Source organism: Sorghum bicolor, chromosome 7 (assembly GCF_000003195.3).
Source record: "Sorghum bicolor cultivar BTx623 chromosome 7, Sorghum_bicolor_NCBIv3, whole genome shotgun sequence".
In the NCBI taxonomy this organism is placed as follows: domain Eukaryota; kingdom Viridiplantae; phylum Streptophyta; class Magnoliopsida; order Poales; family Poaceae; genus Sorghum; species Sorghum bicolor.
This window is the reverse complement of record NC_012876.2, coordinates 56,584,587-56,598,890: the sequence shown is the minus strand read 5'-3', so window position 1 is coordinate 56,598,890 and position 14,304 is coordinate 56,584,587. Positions and strand designations below refer to the sequence as shown.

At 46.9% G+C, this 14,304-nt stretch overlaps 4 protein-coding genes across 6 annotated transcripts; 1 reads left to right on the top strand and 3 right to left on the bottom strand.

The window, feature by feature from the left end:
* On the bottom strand, positions 2,961-4,274 carry LOC8077827 (zinc finger A20 and AN1 domain-containing stress-associated protein 9). The gene has a single exon (XM_002444355.2). It carries the CDS (start codon positions 3,908-3,910, stop codon positions 3,128-3,130), a length of 783 nt encoding a protein of 260 aa, XP_002444400.1. The 5' UTR covers positions 3,911-4,274; the 3' UTR covers positions 2,961-3,127.
* LOC8075672 (zinc finger A20 and AN1 domain-containing stress-associated protein 9) lies at positions 7,366-8,471 on the bottom strand. The gene has a single exon (XM_002444354.2). The coding sequence runs from the start codon at positions 8,333-8,335 to the stop codon at positions 7,583-7,585; it is 753 nt and encodes a 250-aa protein (XP_002444399.1). The 5' UTR covers positions 8,336-8,471; the 3' UTR covers positions 7,366-7,582.
* LOC8077826 (zinc finger A20 and AN1 domain-containing stress-associated protein 7) lies at positions 8,603-9,957 on the top strand. Its single transcript, XM_002445506.2, has one exon. It carries the CDS (start codon positions 8,899-8,901, stop codon positions 9,703-9,705), a length of 807 nt encoding a protein of 268 aa, XP_002445551.1. The 5' UTR covers positions 8,603-8,898; the 3' UTR covers positions 9,706-9,957.
* LOC8075671 (probable apyrase 6) lies at positions 10,293-14,264 on the bottom strand. 3 transcript variants are annotated; one of them, XM_021464793.1, is made up of 9 exons: positions 13,561-14,262; positions 13,184-13,296; positions 12,986-13,093; positions 12,738-12,792; positions 12,300-12,488; positions 11,351-11,448; positions 10,983-11,179; positions 10,829-10,915; positions 10,293-10,742 (listed from the first exon to the last, which is right to left on the bottom strand). In XM_021464793.1, the coding sequence occupies exons 1-9, from the start codon at positions 14,117-14,119 to the stop codon at positions 10,574-10,576; spliced, it is 1,575 nt and encodes a 524-aa protein (XP_021320468.1). In that variant the 5' UTR covers positions 14,120-14,262; the 3' UTR covers positions 10,293-10,573. The 3 variants fall into 3 exon arrangements, with proteins under 3 accessions (XP_021320468.1, XP_002444398.1, XP_021320467.1); XM_002444353.2 differs by having other exon boundaries at positions 12,294-12,488; positions 13,561-14,261; XM_021464792.1 differs by having other exon boundaries at positions 10,293-10,915; positions 12,294-12,488; positions 13,561-14,264.

Sequence of the window (14,304 nt, the reverse complement as noted above, 5' to 3'; positions counted from 1 at the left end):
CTTGTCATTTACAGATAAACTGTACAATTAGTTTTAGTTTTATCTATATTTAATGCTCGATGTATGTAATGTTAGATTTGATGTGACAGACAATCTTAAAAAAAATTTGGTTTTTAGGGTGAACTAACTTGTTTAGATCCAAAAAGGTTTTGGATTTCGATATTGTAGCACTTTTATTTTTATTTGACAAATATTTTCCAATCATAAAATAACTAGGCTTAAAGATTCGTCTCACGATTTACAGGTAAACTAAGCAATTAGTTTTTATTTTTATCTATATTTAGTGCTCTATATATGTGCTATAACATTTAATATGATAGAAAATTTTAAAAAGTTTTTGGTTTTAGAGGTAAACTAAACAAGGCCTAAGGCCTTGTCTCTCATGGATGACATCGCTGAAAGAGGACGAGGAGCACAACGCGGAGCAGGGAAGGAAGCGTGTCACTGGGGAAGTGAAGGGAGCGGCAAGCCCAATGCCGCACAGCTGGGACCTGGGAGAGCACTCGAGTAGATGAGAGATTTTGATGAGATTTGGGCCGTGTTTAATTGGTGGAGAAAAAGATTCGTTTGTTTGTGGTAATTATTATCCAACTATAGACTAACTAGGTTCAAAAGATTCATCTCGTAAATTTCGACCAAATTGTACAATTAGTTTTTATTTTTGTCTATATTTAATATTTTATGCATGCGTTTAAAGATTTGATGCGATAGAGAATCTTAAAAAAATTTAGGTTTTAAAGTGGAAGCAAACAAGGCTCTGGAGAGAGGCAGGATTGGTGGAATTTTTTACTTCGACCATGGCCGTCTCATCAGTCACCTCAGAATTAATGCGGTTCTAATTCTTTTCGTTATCTCTATCTGTTAGGCCAAATAAACTCACTCCATTATAAAAAATAATATACAATAATAATCAAAGCAAAAATTCCTGCCAGCTTTAAATTGATTATTCAATTTGAGGCCTTGTTTAGTTTGCGGAAAATTTTGACTTTGGCTACTGTAGTATTTTCGTTTGTATTTAATAATTAATATTTAATCATAGACTAACTAGATTAATAGGTAAATTATACAGTTAGTTTTTATTTTTTATTTTTATTTAATGTTCATGTATGGTCTAAAAAATTTAATATGATGTAATAGGCCTGAATTTGCTCCTGCACATATCTATGCACGATTGATGACTGGTCACTTGCACGCCTGGCGCTCCGTCTGCTGTCACTTTTCTGCGCACTGGTATGCACACCGCCCTTGACTGGTCACTTCCCGCTGCAGATCTTGCTTTCTACTGCAAATGATGTCTTCCTGAGCAACACCTGCTGCCAAATTTTCTTCTTCACGGATTCTCTCTTTTAATTCAAGCGCCAATTTTTTTCTCATGTTCGCGCCTTCAGAACGTGTCCATTTGTCATCGGTCCTCCCCTATATATACGTGTGGGTATCGTCGTTGACAAGAGCCTCAAGCCTGGTGCCACCGTCGTCGCCAGCCTCAGCATCTACCACTTCATAGATATTCGGAAGTTGCTAGAATCAATGAACAAGGACATCAAGGACTACCCACTTCCTGAAGAGGCAAGGTGTTGAGGCGCTAGACTACAGCCTCCGTGATATCATGGACCGTCGTGACGGGAAGACTATTGTATTTGGTGGAGATTTTAGGCAGGTTCCCCCAGTCGTACGGAAAGGGTCAAGGCCTCAAATAGTTAGTGCCTCGCTGCGGATGTCATACCTTTGGAATTCCATGCGACATCTAAAACTGGTGCGCAATATGAGGGCAAAGAATGATCCATGGTATGCAAAATACTTGCTACACATTGGGGGAGGCTCTGAGGAAGCTAATAGTGATGGTGAAATTCGACTTCCTCATGATATATGCATACCTTGTCATGAAGGAGGTTCACACTTCATGACAAGGTATTTGTCTTCTGTTTTGCAGAGTTGTTATATTCTTATATTTATGTCCTTAGGTACTGACGTATTTTATACATCTGAATTTCAGGTAATAATAGAGAAAGTCAGAAAGAAATGAGAGACAAGTAGCTATGACTTACTTACTGATGTGTTATTGTTGTTTCAGTTTCGCAATCAAATTTAGAGTTATATTTTAGTTATTTATCTTTCTTGAAGATTTATGTAATATGGTTGGTATCAACATTGTAAAACACTCTCATATATGTTACTATGGTATTTAGTATTCCCGTTGCAACGTACGAGCACTTAACTAGTTAGATAATATTTGTCAAATAAAAACGAAAATACTACAGTGCCAAAATCTAAAAAAATTTTGGATCTAAATAAGGCCTTAGTTGATTGTTTGGTAGGACTTACTTGGAGCCAGAGACTCAAGAAGTCCTACCAAACTTATCTATAAGAAAATCGCTTCAGATCTCTATATTCTCTACAAAGAGTTGTTTTTAAGCACCATTTGGTATGGCTAAGGGCTTCCCCAACGCTCTATGTTGGCGTGCTGCCCCGCCTCCAACTGTGTATCAAGGTTCCATGTCACACAGTATGGTAGTTTCAAAAGTGGTCTTGGTATCCTATAGAGGAACTATTAGCTTGAACTGACAAAAGGCAGAAACTGCTATCCAAAAGTGCACTAGAATAAAAAAGTAGTAGGCTCAGAGAGAGAGAGTAGAAAAGCTGAAAAGCAACCGTCTAGTCTGTGATATGAGCGTCCTTTCTTACTGCAAGATAGCAATAAAGAGAAGAACAAGCATAGATAGATGATGGTCTTGATTTTTTTTCTTAGTACACGTGGAGCTTACTTTAGTTTGAAGCTAACACAAATGTATGTCTCCGTTGCGCGTGTCCTAAGAGGAACAAGATACCAAAACCAAAGCTATGCCAAAAGGCCTTTTACTTTTCAAACTTAAAAGACACCCATCGAAGCCTAGTCTACTTTAATTTTATTCTAACATCTAAGTAAAACTTCTCTAACTTTTATCACTTTTCTTTTAAAACATATATATTAACATCTGAAATAATTCTTCATGGAACGCCATTTGAAACTCCAATGCCACCAAATACATGATGATCGCCTAACAAAAAAATTACGCACAAAAGGCGATGGACTTAATCGCTACCACTAGAGAGGGAGCCTTGCACGCTCTTGCTTCATGGTTGCTGTGCATCAGATCTTGTTGATCTTGGCGGCCACGACGAGCGGGTTGTTCTTGGCGATCTTCTCCCGGCCCGCCGCCTTGAAGTCGAAGCCGCAGGCGTGCTTCTCCGCGTACCGGTGCAGCGCGCAGAACGTGCCGCCACAGCGGCAGGGAAACCCCAGCAGCCCCACCTTCTTGCGGCACGACGCGCACCTGCTCGACGCCGCCGCCGCCGCCGCCTCCACCGCCCGTGTAGCACTAGAAGTTGCAGCAGAGATCTGGGCCGCCGCCGGCTGCTCGGCAGCGAGGACGACGACCTTGTCCGCCGCGGCAGGGGAGGAGTGAACGCTTTCGAGGAAGTCCCTGTAGCAGAGGGTGCACAGGTTGTTGGTCGCTGGGTACCCGAAGTAACCGCACGCGTTGGCGCACTCGATGAGGCCGCGGCGGCCGGACGCTTCCAGCTGCAGCATCAGCGTCTCCAAGGGGCCACCGTTCGCGTTCTCCTTCCCCGTCGGCGCTCGAGCAACCGGCGTCGACATGGCCACCGCAGCGGCAGGATCTTGACCACCACCACCAGCCAGCTGCTCGGGCATCACGAGACCAGCAGCCTTATCTGCGACCTCGATCTTCTTCTTCTCATCGACGGGAGCGGCGCCGGCGCCGGCGGTCTTGGTGATCATCAGGTGATCCTGCTTGTAGCACGTTGAGCAGAAGTTGTTGGTCGCCGCGCTCCCGAAGAACCCGCAGCCGTTGGCGCACATCGGTGCCGCTGCCGCACCGACGCCGGAGATGACCTCCTGCCTCTCCGCCATCGATCGATCTTCTTGCTTTGCTCGGTCGCCGCTTGAGCACGCAGACGCACGTGAAAGCTAGATCGCTTCGTGCGCGACTTGCCAAGCGCGAACCGTGTTCCGTTCCGATTCGTGTTCTTGGCCGGGGTCGTCGGAACTCGGAAATCGGGTCCGTCTCTGGCAAGGGTAGGACTGTAGGAGGATGGACTTGCAGTTCCGTTTCCGACTTCCGGCTTGTCATGGATTCTGGAAACGACTTCAGCACGATTTGATTGAAGAACTGAATTCAAATGTTAAGATGATCATGCAAGTACATTGAGGAAGGAATATATAGGCATGGATTGCAGGAAATTACGCTCTGGGGACTCTAGGCGGTGATCCAAACTACTGGTACAACACTAGGATTATTGAACTTGCATGGTGCGGCTTCTGTTCAGGTTCCGTGTCTTGCATCACCCTATTATGGAATCAATCCTCCTTCAGTAAAACTTGCTGGGTTCTTACTGTTTTGCTTTTTCTTTTATCAAACAGGTGACACTTGTTACCGGTGAACCTGTGCCTCTGGAGTTCTCTAATGTGCTTTAAGTTTAGTGATGTCTAATATAGCCAGCCACAGCATTTTGCATCTTGGTTTGGTGAGTTGTGCGCGTAAAATATTAGTTGTCCGCAAACTATAGTTCGGCAGTAGCACTACATAGCACTAGCACTACACGGCATGGCACTATTAGGCACGGCACTATAGGGCACGGTGGCCCTGCCGTGCCGTGTAGTGCCACCGTGTCAAGACTCTGACCCAGGGACTACACTAAAGCCCTCAGATAGTGTCGTGTCGTGCTACAAGGCACGCCAGCCCAGCGGGTTAGTGCCGTGTCTTGGCACTAAAATCACATCACCACTTCAAAAGATCAGAATAAAAAGAACGAATGAGGAGAGAGAGAGGGTGAAGATGAGAATGAGCTAGGGTTCCAGGTCTAAGGGGAGTGGCAAGCGACGGCCGGCTTATATAGCCCTCCCTCCATTGCGTAGAACCAACGATTGGAAGCAGGAGGAAACCGATCCAACGGCTATAATCGTGCCGCCCCCGTGCTGGCTGCTGAAGCCGACCGTGCCGTCCCATCGTGCTGGCATCGTGGTCCAGGCACGGGCACGGGGCCGTGCCTGGCACTGGCACTAGACAGGTTGGGCCGGGTCGTTTTCATACCGAGCCAAATCATCTCGTGCCCGTGTTAGCCCAACAGGCTTGGCCCATTTGGAAAACTATACCGCAAACACCTATTCATTGGTCTAAAAAGCCAAAGCTGAAATTATTGTTGACTGACTATTGTAAGAGAAAAACACTGCTGAAAAGGTACTAGAAAAAGAGAACTAGGAAAAAGTACAGCTGAAAAGAAAAGAAAACTGGCTGAAAAAGTACTATGAAAAAATATGGCTGAAAAGACAAGAGAACTGACTGAAAAATATACCGCTGAAAAAGTACTAAAAAAAGTACGGCTGAAAAGAAAAAAGAACTTGCTGAAAAGTACATTCTCTTGATTAAATTGTCTCTCACAATTAAAGTATGTTGCTGCACTTGCATCTTAGCCATGGTCCACTTATGTTAACTACTCTTTTGCTATTACTTTATATGCTGGCTGCAATCAATCTGTTTGTTTGAGTTTATCAGCCGAATCAATCGATCATTCATTTATCGGCCGTGTTTTTTTTCTCATAATAAATTAACCAACAGCCATTGCTTATCAGCCAAATAAATTAGTGTTTTTGAATCATCCCATCGATCCTAAATCACCATGGCACCGATAAGGTAATTAGTCATCGATAAGCTTGATTAATCGAGGCTAGTCAACCATAATCGTCCATATAGTAGTTCTCTATCTCTATGTACCCAGACCAATATACTGTATACTTCCTCCGTAAAGAAAAGAACGCAACTATATGTTGTGTGCCGCCAAAAGAAATTCACGTTTAACAAAATTTTTAATGAATACTATTGACATTTACGGCTTCAAAGTAATTTATTATGAAAATACATTTCATTATTAGTTTAATAGTATTTATTTGACATCGAAAATATTGATATTTTTATCTATAATTAATCGACTAAAACATGATACTATGCTAGAATTGCATTCTTTTCTAGAGGAAGAGAGTAGTACGAGGCCTCAATAGAGACACCACATTAATTCTCACCAGAAGCTATAGAAAAAGAGATAAATTCTAAAATTCTCACAATGATTAGAAACATTTGGCCTTTGATTTGGTAGAGTATAATCATCACCATCACCGATAGTCATAGTTCCGCTAGGCGGCGACTAGGTGCGATTAATCGCTAGGCGAGGCTCGTCACCTCAACTAGGGGAATAGGCGGAGGCCTAGGCGGGCGCCGCGCCCCCGGTCACAGACGTCGGTCCCGCTCATCCTTCTCCACCTGCGACGACGCGCCGGGGGCACTTCACCCGCCGGCCTAGCTCCTCTGCCTCCTCCCCACCTGGTCCGATGAGGTCACGCTGCTCGTCCCCGTCGGTCGCTCTGCTCCCCGCCTGGAGGCTCATCCCGGCCGGCCGCACTTCTCGCCGCCTGGAACTCCTTCCCGTCGGCCGTCGGTCACCTCTTTCCCCGCCTAGAAGCTGCTCGCTTGCATCCCGCCTGGAAGGTCTTCACTGCCGGCCGACGGCCACAACCCTAGGCGGCAGCACCAGGGTGAGTCCCCTCCCCTGCTCATTGCTCCCTGCTCGTTGCTCTCCTCCCCTGCTGCTCTCTGTTCTGATTCCTTTGTTACTCTGAATGCCTACCCTGCTCTTTTACAAGACCTAAAATACAAGACTCATTTACCATTTATGTTTCACTAAAGGTAAAGGTTTCAATAACTATTCGACATATCATCTCCAACAACATGACCCAATCCAAAAGAGAGAATGCTCATATTTAAGTTGTGTCACTCAAACAACCTAAAATAGATCTTTCTTATAGGTACTCTATTGAAAACTAATTTTGAATCTCCTGCAACCCATTTTGGTTGAAGACAGTCTAAGGCCTTGTTTAGTTCACTCCAAAAACCAAAAGGTTTTCAAGATTCTCCGTCACATCGAATCTTACGGCACATGCATGAAGCATTAAATATAGACGAAAACAAAAACTAATTACATAGTTTGCCTGTAAAATTGCGAGACGAATCTTTTGACCCTAGTTAATTTATGATTAGACAATATTTGTCACAAACAAACTCAAGTGAATTCAAAAAATTTTCGCATCTAAACAAGGCCTAACTTCTGCACTGTCGGTAGGCTTTCCGAAGGCACTGGGTTTGAGGAAGGGACAAAACCAAAACATGGGCTATTGATGAGGATCGAAAAAGTGAACATGTTGGTCACCGAGTTTCCACTAACGCATCGAGCAAGGAAACAAACATTCAATGATTTTTTTTTGAGAATATACACTGCAATTTCATAGTGCATTAACAATTTAACATTGACAACATATAAGTATCAAAGAATGTTATAACAAGAATAAATAATGTTATTACAATACAATTCTCCGATATACATACATGGTGGTATGGTTGCTAATGGGAACAGTCAAATTGCCTGACACAGGAATACTTCTGTCTTCGTGTATGGCATGCAGACAAACTATATATGATCATGAGTGTTGTTAACTATGATCACGAGAGCCAGCCTTCATGCATTCTAGCCTGCATCAGATCTTGTTGATCTTGGCTGCCACGACGAGCGGGTTGTTCTTGGCGATCTTCTCCCGGCCCGCCGCCTTGAAGTCGAAGTCGCAGGCGTGCTTCTCCGCGTACCGGTGCAGCGCGCAGAACGTGCCGCCGCAGCGGCAGGGGAACCCCAGCAGCCCCACCTTCTTGCGGCACGACGCGCACCTGTTGGGCGCCGCCGCCGCCTTCACCGCCGCCGGTGCAGTACTGGACGTTGCAGCAGAGATCTGGGCCGCCGCCGGCTGCTTCTCGGCAGCGAGTACGACGACCTTGTCCGCCACAGCAGGGGAGGCGTGAGCGTCTTTGAGGAAGTCCATGTAGCAGCCGGAGCACATGTTGTTGGTCGCCGAGGATCCGAAGAAACCGCACCCGTCGGCCGCGCACTTGACGATGGCGCCGCCGACGACGACGGCGGCGGATGCTTCCTGCTTCTGCGTCTCCACGAGGCCGCAGCCGCAGCCGCCGTTGTCCTTCTCTGTTGTCGACGTCGTCGGCGCTTGAGCAACCGGCGTGGCCGTGGCCATCACGTGAGCAGCAGCAGGAGGAGCCTTGGCGACGACCTCAATCTTCTTCTCGTCGACGACGGGAGCTGCGGCGACAGCGGCGGTCTTGATCAGGTGCTCCTTGTAGCACTTGGAGCAGAGGTTCTTGGTCGCCGCACTCCCGAAGAACCCGCAGGCGTTGGCGCACATCGGCGCCGCCATGCCGCCAGAGACCTCCTGCCTCTCCGCCATCGATCTCGATGGACCAAGCAACCGATCGGTCCGCCGCTGCTAGAGGATCGGACACGTACAAACGAGCTAGTTCACTTGCTAGGTGAAGACGACGAACTTGTTTGGTGGATCAGTGAAACCGGGGGAACGGATGGCGGCCCTCGCGTCGCGTCGCGTCGCGTCCCTATTTATCGAGAGGGCGCTGAACCGACTTCCGGTGTGGGTCGGTGTGCATGCCGTGTTTGAACAAAAAAAAAGGTCGCGTCGGATCCACGGCACGGATGCCCTAGCTGAACTAGAAGGTGCCAGTTGTGTCCTGAACATCAGGACGTACACGCGTACTACGAACCAGAAGAAGCCCCGTGTGACGCAACGCAAGTCGATCGGACTCTACCCTGCCACGGACGGACCACGAATCGGAATCGGAACTCGGTTGGCGCTTCGCCTCGATCCGGTTCCCGTGTTATAAAGAGAGGAAAACACCTCCCACGCTCCGCACTCACGAACTCTCCGCTCGTTCATGGAACAAGTCGCCCTCGCGCACGAAGCGATCTAGACTAGGTCTCCGGCGAGCAAGAAGATCGATGGCGGAGAGGCAGCAGGAGGTCTCCGGCGGCGGTGCAGCGGCGCCGTTGTGCGCCAACGGATGCGGGTTCTTCGGGAGCGCGGCGACCAAGAACCTCTGCTCCAAGTGCTACAAGGAGCACCTGATGATCAAGACCGCCGACGACGCTGCTGCTGCTCCCGTCGTCGACGAGAAGAAGATCGAGGTCGTCGCCAAGGCTCCTCCTGCTGCTGCTCACGTGATGCCCGAGCAGCTGCTTGGTCATCAAGATCCTGATGACGCCACCGCTGCCGTTGCAGTGGCCACGGCCACGCCGGTTATTGCTCAAGCGCCGACGTCGGCGACAGAGAAGGAGAACGGCGATCCCGTCGAGACAGAGAACCATGAAGCATCCGGCGGCGGCGGCGGCGGCGGCAGCATCAAGTGCGCGGCGAACGGGTGCGGTTTCTTCGGATCCACGGCGACCAAGAACATGTGCTCCGGCTGCTACAGGGACTTCCTCAAAGACGCTCACGCCTCCCCTGCTGTGGCGGACAAGGTCGTCCTCGCGGCCGAGCAGCTGGCGGCGGTCCAGATCTCTGCTGCAACCTCCAGTGCTGCACCAGCGGTGGAGGCGGCGCCGGCGGCGGCGCCCACCAACAGGTGCGCGTCGTGCCGAAAGAAGGTGGGGCTGCTGGGGTTCCCCTGCCGCTGCGGCGGCACGTTCTGCTCCCTGCACCGGTACGCGGAGAAGCACGCCTGCGACTTCGACTTCAAGGCGGCGGGCCGGGAGAAGATCGCCAAGAACAACCCGCTCGTCGTGGCAGCCAAGATCAACAAGATCTGACGATGCAGACGACGAAACCTTGCCTGTCTCCCTTTGATCCCTTCCATGCACTTCAGATCCATTCCCGTCACGCGAAGTTTTTGCACAATACTTTTTTTTTCCGTCCATTAGATCCATGTAACACTCGCTGTGCAATCATATTGACGAATTTAGAAATTGCAATGCATACTTGTTCGATGAATGAGTCGCGCTCGTGCACATCGTCCCTGTGAATTACTGTGATCATGAAATACTACCAGTTGTTGGATGCGATCCCTTATTGTCTACTATAGGTGTTTTCTACTATAAGCTAGTGTTCATTAGATGTCATAAATTCTAACACCACTAAGATTGTTTATGTGGATTTCTGCATTTCTCGGTGTGCAATCGGACGCATCAGCCCATCATCGGACGCAATCGGAATAGTTCTATGTACTTCTCCACGATCAAGTTTTTTTTTTAAAAAAAAAAACAAAATATACTATCAATATTTACTACAAGTTCATTCAGATGGTCAGCTTCATAGTTTACTCATGCCAGGAACATGAGTGCAACGATATCACATGTGCCTATGTGATAGCATCAGAGGTGTTTAAGGCAAGATAATATACGCGACCATTAGACTTAGGATTACATAACATCAGTGGTTTGACAGGAAACAAAGATACAGCTGCTCTGCCATCCATGATCCATGGCAGAGAACTTCTATTGATCATTAGACACAAAACTGTAATTACATCAACATTACATACAGCATTGAACATGCACAAATGCCACCGCAACCCACATCCTTCTATCATATACAGGGGTTGCTGCTCAAACTCAGCAAGTTAATTCCGCAAGGCAACATGCTGGAGTGTGGCTGCTGGCCACTGAGTAAGAAATCAATTTAGGAAAATCTACATACATGGTCAATAGTGCTCCGCTGCAGGAAGTCCACCCACTCCCAACGCTGATGTGTGCGACTCATCGGCTGACCCTTGTTATGATGTACCTGCCTTTCTCCATGTCGTAGATCGTCCTCAGCCGAGGCCTTCTCCACCTTAGGATGGAGAATGCTGTAAATACAACCACAGTAATGAACAGAAGCGGAACCAAGCCAGAAGAGTGGTTGTTTAGATATGAAACTGATGAATCTGAGTACTCTGTTCGGTTCATCGTCGTCTGCACAATGAAAGCACCCAATGCCCAGTCAACAGGCACGCCATGGATTTGATTTACAACATCAATCCTGAAACAAAACTCATGTAAATATCCAGGTTTTCAAACAAAGAATAGAACTGTAGAAAAGGGTTCACCTCTTATGATCCAGTGGCATTTTAAGTGTATCATGTAGCAGAGCAATAATATATGCTGAGGAAAAGCAAAAAAGAAGCAGCTGTCCGTCATCAAAAGAGCTGTACTTCTTCTTAATCTTTGACCAGTCCCCATGGCAAAATTTCTCTCCAGCCGCCATCAGATCAGAAAGGAAGGACTTTGAGTGCAGACCAAAGAACTGTTAAGCGATAAAATATAAAAATGAATATTGTACTAAAGATGGAAGAATACTGAACATAAAATAAAATGGAAAATCTTAACCCAAAGAGAAGACTCATGTCATAATGCATGCACTATGTCCAAATTTAACTTTTTGAGCCCCCAACCATAGAGAAAGAATTATATAGACCTTTGAAGTATGGTAAAAATTTTCTGTCGCTAAAAATTTCCCTTCCAACTCAGGTACAAATGCTGCTCCAAGGCGACATTCATGATATGTACATCCCTCTGCAAAAAGAACACACTCACCTCAATTATGCCATGAAATAAACAGAGAATGAGAAACTGCACCAAAAACTGTAGTCATTCAACTGTTTAATATATTAACAAAAGCTGCAGTCATTCAACAGATTAAAATAAACATGGAATTTCTCAAACTATTTTATCAAAGTTAGCAAATGAATTAATTACTCATCAAGCATGCTTTCAGTGAAAGATATCAATAATTTGATTTTGATTGACGAGCCTAAAAAACATGTTACTAGATGTAGGTCATCAGAGGCACCTTCACTTCATTTCATACAACAATATGCTAAAGCATGGAAAAAAAACTCTTCTTATTTTAGATAGATGATATAGAAGTGTATATCTTACTCCTTGTCTCAGCACATAAGGGAAGTACTAGGGATTCAGGCTTAGTTTACCAAATGGCTTGCAGGTTGGGGGAGTTGAGCTAACCTGGATAAATATTTGTAACCTCTTTAAGATAACCTGATCAGGAGGTGGAATAGCCTAATGAACCAGAATTTTGTATAACAAAGGCCTATGCAAATTACTCCCTCTCCCTCCATTCCAAATTGAAGCCGTTCTGGCTTTTTTAGATATACATACTCACATAGACTTACTATGTATCTAGACATAATATATATCTTGGTGCATAGCAAAAGCTATGTATCTAGATAAGCCAGGACCCAACTTACAATTTGGAATTGAGGGATTAGCTCTTAGTGGACCTAGTCCCATACTTTCCCCCAGCATTCGGCAAACAGATATGACTATCGAAGAAAAGGAAGCATTTCTGAAGAAAAATAAACATAATGATAAGACACTGAGGTATAAGTGCAGTTGGCTACCCTTTCCTTTTTGCAGTAGTGTTAACGCTGCAGATCTACACTCAGAAAAGTTCCCCACAGCATGAGCAAACGGTCTGTACTCAACCTTCGGCTCAAGAACACTAACAGGAAGTTTAACTGATCCTGCTATGTGTGTAAATCCCCTTGGAGTGCAAGGATCTTTGTACTTAGCTTGAGAAATCAAATGTGTGGCCACTGCATAAGCATAGTCAGATCAGACAGACTCATGAAATATGCTGGAGTTATGTTAGCTTTAGGCCTAATATATATAGTATCAAAAAGAACATAACATATCCACAGAAGTTGAATACAAGAAAAAAGAATTGGCACAACTGTACTAAAATTGTCCCCCCAGTGTAATCAATTTTAAGTCATAGATGTGTTCTTGTGATATCTGATTATCTTACTTTAGAAACTAGAAATGCAATGAACCAATTGACTTACTTAAGCTAAGGCCAGGTGAGCTGAGCAAGTCATGGAATGATTCATATGCTACATTCTGCGCACAAAATGAGACAGAACAGTCAGCACATACAGAATAATAGCAACGATCACTTAATTAGCCATAAAGTGGATCATTGCTAAGGTGCAGGTGTGGCAACATACTTTCTTGTGAGAGGCAATTTATTAGAACGTTGACAATGGAAATGTCTGTGTTGAGTGTACAACTAATATTTACGAATACAACTCACCAGACCAAGCTGCAAAAAGCTGTGGCTGTACAGGTTATATGAGACATCACCAAACTTGAGCACATGAGAGAACTCCGGAGGCACAGGTTCACTGGTAACAAGTGTCACCTGTTTGATAAAAAAAAAGCAAAATAGTAAGTACCCAACAAGTTTTGCTGAAGGAGGATTGATTCCTTAGTGTGATGCAAGACACAGAACCTGAACAGAAGCCCCACCAAGTTCAATAATCCCAGTGGTGTCTTTTGGATCACTGCCAAGAGTCCCCAAAGCATAATTTGCTGCAACCCATGCGTATATCCCTTCCTCAGCCCCTACACAGTATTTCAATATACTTGCATGATCATCTTAACGAAGACATTGAATTCAGTTCAATCAAGCATGCTAAGATACACCCCAAAAAAAAAAAACTGCCAAAATTCAACAGAACTCCATCCAGTTGTACTGAAGTGTAAGCTCCCAATTTCAAAATATGTACTTCCAGCTTCACATCAAATGCAAGAGCTCCAGATCCACACATTTCCAGAACAAGTCATCAAAATGAGAAAGAAGTCGCACAGTTTTACTATGTTACATGCCTGAGATCACGGTGGCCCATTCGTCCTGAAATTGGAAGCCCGAGCCCCGAAGCACTTCCCTGCAAGACTGAAGGACGGACTCGGCCACTGCGGAATCAAGCAGACGCAGCCCGGCAGTGGCCATGAGCCGCACCTCGGTTTGCCCCCAGCTCTCCCGCGGCACACGTCGCCGGGCAAACTCTACTAGCGGCGCCAGAGACAGCCCCGCGCCGCGTGGGTCCGCCGCGAAGGACGATAGCCCCGGGGTCGCCTTCATCGAGGCCGTGCGTGCCCAGTCCAGCTGCGGGAGCCCCGCCGTGGCGCGGTAGGCGATGACGTGGACGCGGCTCCCCGTGCTGCCGGCGTCGATGATGACGCCGTAGGTCGGGGGCACCGGGCGGGATGCTAGGAGGAGAAGGGCCAGCGCGGACGCGGCGAGGAGTGAGAGGGCGCCGACAAGGCGGCGGCGGGAGCTGGGTTGTCGCCGATGGGCGCCCATCTTGGCGGGGGCGGCTGGGGAGGGAGGAGCGAGAGCTAGGGTTTGTACCTTGGGCTCGCCGCGGGCGTTAGGGCGGCTCATCAGAGGGCAGGGAGATCGGCCCCGGCGGCTCGTTCTGGGGCGCTGGGGCGCGGCGCGTCGGCGGCGAGATGGGTGCCGGGCCGGCGCGCCGCTGTGGAGATGGTGACGGGATCCGGTGCGGAGGGTGAGCGTGGGGGGCAGGGTGTGGTGGGTAGTGGAGGGATAATTGACCGTTCGAGATGTTA

Coding starts and splice junctions, on each gene's coding strand:
- LOC8075671 (XM_021464792.1), bottom strand. CDS start 14,119: ATGAGCCGCCCTAACGCCCGCGGCGAGCCCAAGGTACAAACCCTAGCT. Junction 12,793..12,985: donor GCTTTTTGCAGCTTGGTCTG/GTGAGTTGTATT, acceptor TTTTGTGCGCAG/AATGTAGCATATGAATCATT. Junction 11,449..12,293: donor ACTACTGCAAAAAGGAAAGG/GTAGCCAACTGC, acceptor TTCTTTTTGCAG/AGGGATGTACATATCATGAA.
- LOC8077827 (XM_002444355.2), bottom strand. CDS start 3,910: ATGGCGGAGAGGCAGGAGGTCATCTCCGGCGTCGGTGCGGCAGCGGCA.
- LOC8077826 (XM_002445506.2), top strand. CDS start 8,899: ATGGCGGAGAGGCAGCAGGAGGTCTCCGGCGGCGGTGCAGCGGCGCCG.
- LOC8075672 (XM_002444354.2), bottom strand. CDS start 8,335: ATGGCGGAGAGGCAGGAGGTCTCTGGCGGCATGGCGGCGCCGATGTGC.